Raw genomic sequence first — 9,377 nt, forward strand, 5'->3', positions numbered from 1 at the left:
TACACAGAGAGGTTGGGGAAGGTGTTCTTGATCCATGTACCATACATCTTCATGGTGGTTTGGAAGATCATCTACTGATTTCTCGATGCAGACTAAGGAAAAGTAATGCTTATGAGTAATCTTTTTCACTAAATGCTATTTTTTTGCTTCTGATGAAACAAGTACAGAGTGATTAAGTGAGGAGGTTTTGATCTCTTTTATGTCTGAACTGCTCAACTGGTGTTGTCACTATTAGCAGATATTGATGAGAGCTAACTCCCTGAGAAGTATGGGGGAAGGTTGCCCTTGGTGCCAATTGAAGAATCTGGAGCATAATTCATCATGCCCACTTGTATACAGTCCTTGAGAGTATTGAATGTCATTGGCACATCAAAAACATTACAATTGGGAAGTGTCACTTGTAGGGAGACCTTATAAACTCATCACTGGTCCAATCTTCTATGGAGATGAACTCTGATCAGCTTCACAATTCTCAGGTTGATGATATATTAAGAACCTGGCTGATAAATGAAAAGAAAAAAAGAGAAACAAGGTATCTGTGATCATTGTTAAATCAAAGAAATATTAAGATTTGGTTGACCTGTTATAAATAATTTTGTTCACTTCAAATAACAAAAACACAAAAAATCTAGTTAGAATACTAAATGCATTGGATGGTTTCTGTTAGGATCCGCTACCAGTTGCAAGAAGAAGGATTAAGAAACATTTAGTAAGAAAGGTCTTCTAAATGAAACTAAAAAACTTAACTGAATAGCTCCTGATACTTCATACTTCTAAGACAAATCACCAACATTTAGTGTCATTTAAAACGTGAGATGAGGCCAGAAAATACAGAGACACTATTCTAATACAGTCGATTAATTTCTTCCTCCACTAAATGTCCTGATTTCTGAACCATTTTGGTTATCAGTGTTTTTTAACATCACAGTTGAACAAGATGACACATGGTGAAACAGTATGCAAATGATGATAGCACTCAAAAAAAGCAAAGGTAAACAAATGAAACCTTATTTCTCAGTTCAAATTGTCTGTCTTCTTGCAAGTTGTAACCAATGATCAAGCCCTGACCGAACTGCAAAAGAAAGTCCCAATTCGCAAGTCCAAATAACCATACCAGACAACATGTGTTGTTGATTTTTCTTTACCCACATGAATCTCTGATTACCTCATCATTCAACAATGATTCATTAAGTACCAAATGAGACTTGTTAATGGCATAAAACCCAAGCCATCCTCTATGACATGGTAATATAACATTGATATTAATTGCTACAAAAAGAGTTAATTATAAAGTAATTAAATACACATATTCAGGTTTAAAGTTAACTCAGATTTCAGAATGTACCAATTTAATACAACAACAACCGCCACTAAATTTTATTTCACTAGGTGGGATCAACTATATGGATCCTTCTATGTCATTGGGCTTTATTTCCTACTATATCATCATTTATATTTAAATAAATGTTATTTATTTTATTATTGTTAATCAAGTCTTTTTTCTTTTTCCTCGTTTGATGTGCATATTTATTATAATTTCACATCGTCTAATTGAAATATTTATTGATCGTCTACGTACATGTCCATATCATCTTAAATGTGTCTCATTGAATTTTTCCTCAATAGATGCAATTCTGACTTTCTCTTTAATATTTTTATTTTTATCTTGTCTATCTTTGTATGTTCGCACATCCACTTTAACATCCTCATCTCTACAACTTTCATCTTCTGCTGATGTACTCGAGTCATAGCCCAACATTCAACTTCATATAACATAGCAAGTGAAAATATAAAATCTGTATATGATATGGCAAGTCTCGAATGGTTTGATGTGGCAAAAAGAGGTCAACAATCGATCCAAAGTGACATCCGACCTAGCATATACAAGGTCAAAGGGCAAATCATGACTTGGTCCCGGCCTCACGAGCCGACCTTATGACTTAGTCCCGGTATCACACGCCGACCTCATGACTTGGTCCAGGCCTTACGAGCCGACCTCATGACTTGGTCCCGATATCACACGCCGACCTCATGACTTAGTCCCGACCTCACGAGCCGACCTCATGACTTGGTCCGGTATCACATGCCGACCTCATGATTTGGTTCCGGCCTCACGAGCCAACCTCATGACTTGGTCCCGACCTCACGAGCTGACCTCATGACTTGGTCCCGGTATCACACGCTAACCTCATGACTTGGTCCTGGTATCACACATTCAGGTCAGCTCAGTCACACGCTCAGTTCAGCCCAGCCACTCATATAGACGAGCTCAGCCACACGCTCAGTTCAACATGGCCAGTTCAGCTCGATCGCCAGTTCAGCTCGATCGTCAGTTCAGCTCGGCCATTCATACAGTCCCGCCACATGCTTTCACAGCTCGGCCATTCCTACATCTCGGCCACATGCTCTCACAGCCTGGCCACTCATATAGACGAGCTCAGCCACACGCTCAGTTCAACATGGCCAGTTCAGCTCGGCTGCCAGTTCAGCTCGGCCATTCATATAGCCCGACCACATGCTCTCACAGCTAGGCCATTCCTACAACTTGGTCATTCATACAGTTCGGTCACATATCTTCCGACCTCACGCATCAGGTTAGCCATCAACGGACAACTACGCTGACTCTTTCTCCTCGACTCAGGCTTATCAGCTCATCCAAAAAGATAAGGACGGTGACCAAGTTCCCAGACTTGGTTCCTCGAAAATCCCTCAAACTTATACGCGCAACCATCGAATGAAGATAATCAACCCTGCTGAGCCGTTGGATCGTGTCGTTAATGGCGTAGTGACAACCAATCACACGCGTTAAGATCTGAAGATCACGCTCCCTCTGCTATTATATAAACCTCGCAGGTATGAAGAAAGGTATCTTGAATTCTTTACGTCCACATACTACTTCTCTCCTTCTCTTTTCTGACTTGAGCGTCGGAGTGGCATCGCCGGGAGTCCCCGGCGCCCTGCTGCCCGTTGGCTCAGCTTTTTCTTTTCAGGTTCCTTCGTTTGCAGGACCAATAGCGGTTGAGGTGGCATATTCTGGTCTGGTGGCTTGACCGTCGACGGCATTTAGCCGGAACAATATACTTTAATACGACAAATGATAAATCAGTATTTTTATATATATTTCTATAAAAATTTACTGATGTAAGAAAGGAGTGAAAAGATCGTGCTCAACTAGAGAAATTTAAAAATTTTAAGTTAAATAAATTATTTGAGAATTAATATTTTAAAATAGAGATAAAATTGAAACAAATAATATTTAGAGTTGTCTTCCCTTTTCTTATACCTCAAATTGAAATGTAAGAAAATCTTCCTTTTCATGGGTAAGGCAGGTTAAAACTTACCTTTCCCTATCCTTCTCTCCTCTTCCCTCACTCCTTTCTAAATAAGGTTCAAAGTTCCCTTCCCCTTATTTACCTTTCCCTCAAAAAGGTGGATCCGTCACTTACTCATCAAACAAAGCGTAAGAATTTGATTCGAACTTTTTCTGTTAATATCCTTACTCTCAAACAAAGCGTGAATTTAAAAACCAACTACAATTTCTCGATTTTTTATGAGACCGACCGTGTGGAACTGTTGGGTGGCGAATTCCACTTTTTTTTTTGTTAAAATGAAACTTTTTCTATTAAATTTAACTTAAAAATAATTTACATTTTCACCCGTTACAAATTAAAAAAGATTTTTATTGCATTAGATTTTGCTCTTTTAAATTCATTGGTATTTTTAATTGTATAAAATAATCAAGATCCAACCTTCAAAAACAAACAAATTAGAAAAAGGAGAGATCTGAAAGCCATGAGTAACTGAAGCAGAGAGTTTTTTAATGTTTAACTTTTGAGGGAAGTTTGGATATTTAAACATAAACGAACATGGAAAATTATGACTTAAAAAAAAAAATTAAAAACAATAATTATTTTGCTTTTTGTAACTAATATTTGCATTGTTTATACAATCTTGCTTCTAGTTACATACATCTGAATAGTTATCTCAATGTTTCAGATTAACAAAGACTAACTGATATTCAAGCCAACTAAAGATTCACTATGATTCAAACAAGATCTTTTTTCTTTTTTCTTAGATATAACCAGATATATATTACTAAGACAGCAAAATTAATACAACCATGATTTCAGAAATGGTCAGTTATCAGTCCTGGTGATAAGAAGTGAACATAATTTGTTCTTTGAGGAATCTAAGAATGTAGACAATCTAAGGATGAAAAGCTCAAGATCTGCTCAGTGGTGTCCCTTCAAAGGGAGGCTGGCCTACTGCCATGGGAAAGGAAGAACTTGAGATGTGCCATCTGAGGACCCTTCATCCCCGAGCCGGAAAACACTTTGAGAATGAGTATCAGCATCTGAGACCAAGACAGTCCTCACATTCTCCATGCTTGAACATGAGTACCCTCCTACTGGCTCGGAAGCGGAGTGACCGTACTGCCTGAGATCGCCATACTGCAAGCTCGCAACGAGAGGCTGGACTGTGCAAATCTGATTGGCCGATTGCATCATGGGGCTTGGGTTGATACCTGATGTCTGATTTGGAGATGACAGAAGAGAGAGAGCACAATCAGAATGGAAGACTCGAGTTACATCGTCGGGAAACAACTTGCTGCTGCTACTGCCAACAACAGATGGAGTGTTTCCCATTAGATGTGTTTGGCCTACTAAAGCTCCGATTGTGGTTATGCTGCTGAGGTTGGTCTCACTCTCTTGCAAGAATGGGAACTGCTTTCTTTCTTTGCTGTAGATGTGAGAAGAGTTTGAAAAAGAGAGGTTTCTGTCAAAGTGATTCGGTACTGTTGGGTGTGTAAATCGTGTATTGTCGATTCCAACCCAGTTTGGCTCTGTTGTGGAAGTCGGAAAGACATGAGAATATGCTGGGAACCTTGTTCCTGTCAACGCAAAAGAAATCATTAGGACATGTCATATCTGTATCAGCAATAGTGTCTCCTCGGCGACTATAGAGAATTGCAGTTGCTGAAGTTGGAGGCTTAGGTTGGCAAGTAGAATGTGGAGTTGCTTTTCACACTAAAATTCCTTAAATGTTATCAGACTCACATACCTACTAACTGTAATCTGACTGTCTGCAACGAGAGCAACAACTATAGAAGCATCATTACTGCTGAACTACTGCTTCAGGAATTCCTAGTTTATCTTACGAAGTACATATGATTCATGAACTACTTCCTAGGTGATAATTCAGACTGTAAAAGCAATCAGCCGATATGAACAATTCAAATACAACTGCGTGCGTGAATGAAAACTTGACAGACACAGGAAGCATTTATGTAAATAGAGGAATTTGCATTAGAATTTGATTACATGTATAAAAACTATCATGTTTTTAGCATGTAGAGGAGGCAAAATATTAATTTTATGACAAGCTGCAGGTCTGTAAAAGACAACTCGAGCTTTGTGAACTGAGACTAAGCTACCTGAATCTATAGAATTTGGCTGGGGTTTCCTTCGACGTCTATTATGCCCATCGAGACGTTTGCGACAGCTTCTCTTTACCTCATCAAATTCCATAAGCGAATGAAATCTGCAGTAATAATTTATTCAGGGCAGGAAACTGAATTATTCCTCAGGGAGAGGCAATAAATATACCCCTAAAGAACAGTAATGGTCAAACATTAGATAAAAAAGAATTTCACTTCAAATATATCTAATGGAGAAAATTTGATCTCAACACTTTTGCCTCCCTAGATGACCACGTGTAAGGCAAGGAAAAGATATCCATCAGAATAGATCATCAATGGAATCAATTAAGCTGTAGCCAAAAACTTACAAAGAGTTGATCATTTTAATTGACGAGGTATAGTATAATGATATGCTACAAATCATATTATTAAGCCTGAATATTGCGAAACTAACATCACACAGTTTTCCTCTTCAAACTGAAAGGAAATAGGGTGCTTAAAGTAATCTTCAAGTCATGAACATGTTTACAGGAATGACACATAACCCCTAATATCAAAATGATTTAGCAGCCATAAACTCAGAAAGGATATTGCAGTCCTAATCCTCTGTCGAGCTCTAATTCAACAAGTTGGTTCATCTTCATAATTATGATACAATTCTTGTTAACTAAAGACGATTTCAGGTCAGGATAGGCTAACTAATTAATATAAAATATGCACATCCCTTGACACCAGAGTCTAATAAAAAACAAATCCCTCTATTGTCCTCAGAGTCAGGCTTCCAATTGATTCAACTGTTTCCCAAAAAAGGCCTTATTGTATATTTACCTCAAATGTTACATTGTTCATAATATGGAAATTTTTTTACTCATCTTCTTGAGCTCTTATCCCTTTGCATGATTTTCATATTTTGATTTCTACAAAAAAAACACTTTTAAACGAAATAACAAATGGTGGCAAAGGAAACAACACGAACATCCTGAACGGTTGCTTAATCACAACATTAACAAGCAGCAGGTTGCAGTTTAGAATGCTAAGACATCAGATGATAAACAATCTATCCATGTTGTAGATACTGACGTTGTTGACTTTTGTCCTGATTTACATCACATAGGAATAAACTGTACTAATTCCTACAAAATTGCTTTCGTAAAAATATATCCAACAAAAAGGGGAATTTTACTTTATCATCCATGGATTCATAAGGATTGATGCTAATAAATGGTTTAACAAAACAGCCATACAAGTATGAAAGACTTAAAAACTAGTGCATGACATAAAACAATCTGACCTATGCAAATCAAAACCATCCCTTGTTCCTTTACCTGCTGCACTGCTGGCAGAATCGTTGCTCCTGGCCTCCAACCACAACCACAGGAGTCTTGGAATGAACCTCACAGACCTTGTGACGGCGATGGTACTCCCTGCATTTGCTGAGATCTGCTTTGCACCCATCAACCATGCACGAAACAGTCTGGCCTACATTGCTTGGGGCTCGCTGCCTCTTCGATGGACCAGATGAAGAAGATGCTGCTGTGGTTATTGTGGTTGCCGTGGATATTCTTGGTTGCTCCTTACACTTGTATGATGACCCAGAATCACCCAATCCCCCGAGCTTGAGATCGACAGAACACTCCATGCCACTCAATGGCAATCGCTTAGCGAAACCAACACCTGATCCGTCCAGCACAGAGCCAAGGTTGGCTTCAGTGCTGCGGTCCAATTCCGGAAAATCCCATGGAGGCATCTTCGGATCCCAGTCCATGAAACCAATCCTCCTAAGAACTCTGCACGCTATGTCAAGCACCACTTCCTTTTCCCTCTCCTCTCTTGTCACTCTCTCTTTGCACCCATCCACACTTGTGTGTTTGCCAAAATGTGTCAAATCTTGTTCCTCTTTTCACAGGCAGATACAAGAAATCACTAGGCCGTTGCAACCACAGCGCCCTCGACTCTCAACTATGAGAATCTAACACAGTTATGTAAACAAGCATATAAATTATGTCCACCAATAAAACGAGCTCAGAATCAACAAAAATAAATAAACAAATTTTGCCCATCCACCAAAACCAACAAGTCTAATCTCAACAAAAGGTCTAATCTTACAACACAAGTAGATAAAAAAAAAAAAGCTGGCACAGATGTTCAAGAACAGTCGACGTCAACAGCAAGCCAACTCTAAAACATCAAAAAAAAAAAAGGGATTTTTAATCCTTCCCTCAACAACAACAACAACTACTACTACTACAACTACTACTAAAGTAGCAGAGAGATTCCGAAGGAGAATGAAAAATCGACTAAAGCAAAGAGCAGCCAAAAAGAGGGCAGGTTGTAGCAAGCAAACCTCTCCGCCGTGCTCACATTAGCCAACAGCTTCACACAGGAAGATCGACCACAAGCACAGTGTTGAGGTGCAATTATTGGCAGGGGAAGATGGCAACAGTGAAGATGACCAGCCACTGGTGGCAAGTATTAAATGGGAGGGGGGGGTGAGTTGGAATGGAAGAGACTAGAGAGCAGCTGAGGGGCAGCAGGGGAAGGAAGGAAGCAATTGACTTGATGACAAATGAGGATGTCTTTGTTGTGAACTTTAGGGTTTACTGTGGATCATTATATATCTGGTAAGTGGGACTATTTAAAAAGAAAGAAAGAAAGAAAAAACAAACAAAGATGAACAGGAATGACTAGTTGTTTTGGAGTCTCCAATGGGGGAAGAACATGAGGAGAAATGGCAAGGAAGGTGTGGGCGAAGTTGTGTTTGGTAGGGTATGTGTTGTGTTTCATGTTTTGTGACATTAATTTGATTTTCTCCTCTCTTTTTTTTTTTCCTTTTCTTTTGTTGTTTCTTCACTTTGGATCCCTTTTCTTTGAGTAAACAGTTTGGTTTTTGTTTTCTTGTTGAAAACAATATATATTATTTATGTGTTTTAAAATTTTGATTGTTTAATTTGTTGACTAAATTGGTTTAGTTTGAAACACAAGAATTTATGTTTGATTAAATTAATACAATTGAAAATGATCAAATTATTATCGTGTGACTATATGATCGTTTATTTATTTTGATTTCTAGTATTTTATTTTATTTTCTCAATATCATGTTGTTCAAGTCAATTTTATGAGGTCTCCACAAGATACGTGTTGACTCTGAGTCAACTCGATTGCATTGAATTTCCTAATTTACCTTATTAAAACAAATCTATGGTCGGCGATGAGGAATTATTAGTTTGGTCTAGCTATCTTGCATCAGACGAGGATATGAGTTCATACACAAATAGAGTTCACGGACGCAAACGCATGAATGTTAACTTGAGTATGTACAAATGTTCATCTTCCCTCGCTCATTAATAGAAATATTTCATTCACATTATTTACACTACCTCTTCATTAAATCATTCAATTTTTAAATAGAGTTTTCTCTAGCTACTTGAGTTCTTCAATCATCATAGGCTAAGCTTTTTGAAATTGGGTTGCATGTGAGGTGATCATTAAATTAATTAGCTTATGCTTTAATTAAATTATATATATGTTTCAATGGATTAACCATATTCTTTTATGAGTAAAGTGAGAATAATTTTGGATTAATCATGAGTTAATTAAAGTGGTGCTAGTTCCCAAGTTTGTTGAAATGTCAAATCATCTTAATTTTTTTAATCACGAAAACTACAAAATAAGAGTCAAAACTCAAAAGTAAAACTAATATCCTAAATCTTAAAAACTAGAGAAAACTACTATGAGTTTCAGTTTTAGTCAATATTTTTGTAATTTTTTGATTTAGTTCTTTAGAATCGACCATGAGAAAACTGTAGATTATTATTAAGATGTAATAATTTTGTTTCAAAATCTCAAAAAACATCACATTAATTAAATTTTAAAACAGGAAATGAGGTTGTTCAAGTCAAACTGAAAGATAAGTACAACAGCAGTGAGTTGCTTTCCAAGTCATCTGATTGCTGAGTTT

General features: G+C 37.6%; 1 protein-coding gene across 2 annotated transcripts; it reads right to left on the reverse strand.

The window, feature by feature from the left end:
- Positions 1 to 3,950: 3,950 nt before the first annotated feature.
- On the reverse strand, positions 3,951 to 7,883 carry LOC141826533 (squamosa promoter-binding-like protein 16). Of its 2 annotated transcripts, XM_074713785.1 has the most exons (4): positions 7,764 to 7,883; positions 6,745 to 7,388; positions 5,435 to 5,541; positions 3,951 to 4,891 (listed from the first exon to the last, which is right to left on the reverse strand). In XM_074713785.1, the coding sequence occupies exons 2-4, from the start codon at positions 7,182 to 7,184 to the stop codon at positions 4,263 to 4,265; spliced, it is 1,176 nt and encodes a 391-aa protein (XP_074569886.1). In that variant the 5' UTR covers positions 7,185 to 7,388; positions 7,764 to 7,883; the 3' UTR covers positions 3,951 to 4,262. The 2 variants fall into 2 exon arrangements, with proteins under 2 accessions (XP_074569886.1, XP_074569885.1); XM_074713784.1 differs by having other exon boundaries at positions 6,745 to 7,883.
- Positions 7,884 to 9,377: the final 1,494 nt, after the last annotated feature.

The sequence above is a fragment of the Curcuma longa genome, chromosome 4 (assembly GCF_044706935.1).
Source record: "Curcuma longa cultivar G26 ecotype Majalengka, Jawa Barat chromosome 4, ITB_CL_G26_1.1, whole genome shotgun sequence".
Lineage (NCBI taxonomy): Eukaryota > Viridiplantae > Streptophyta > Magnoliopsida > Zingiberales > Zingiberaceae > Curcuma > Curcuma longa.

Excerpts from the sequence above, each read along its gene's own strand:
- LOC141826533 (XM_074713785.1), bottom strand. The coding sequence starts at position 7,184 with ATGGACTGGGATCCGAAGATGCCTCCATGGGATTTTCCGGAATTGGAC. Across the intron at positions 5,542-6,744 it reads TTCTGCCAGCAGTGCAGCAG|ATTTCATTCGCTTATGGAAT; the intron begins GTAAAGGAACAA and ends TTATTACTGCAG. Across the intron at positions 4,892-5,434 it reads GCCAAATTCTATAGATTCAG|GAACAAGGTTCCCAGCATAT; the intron begins GTAGCTTAGTCT and ends TTGCGTTGACAG.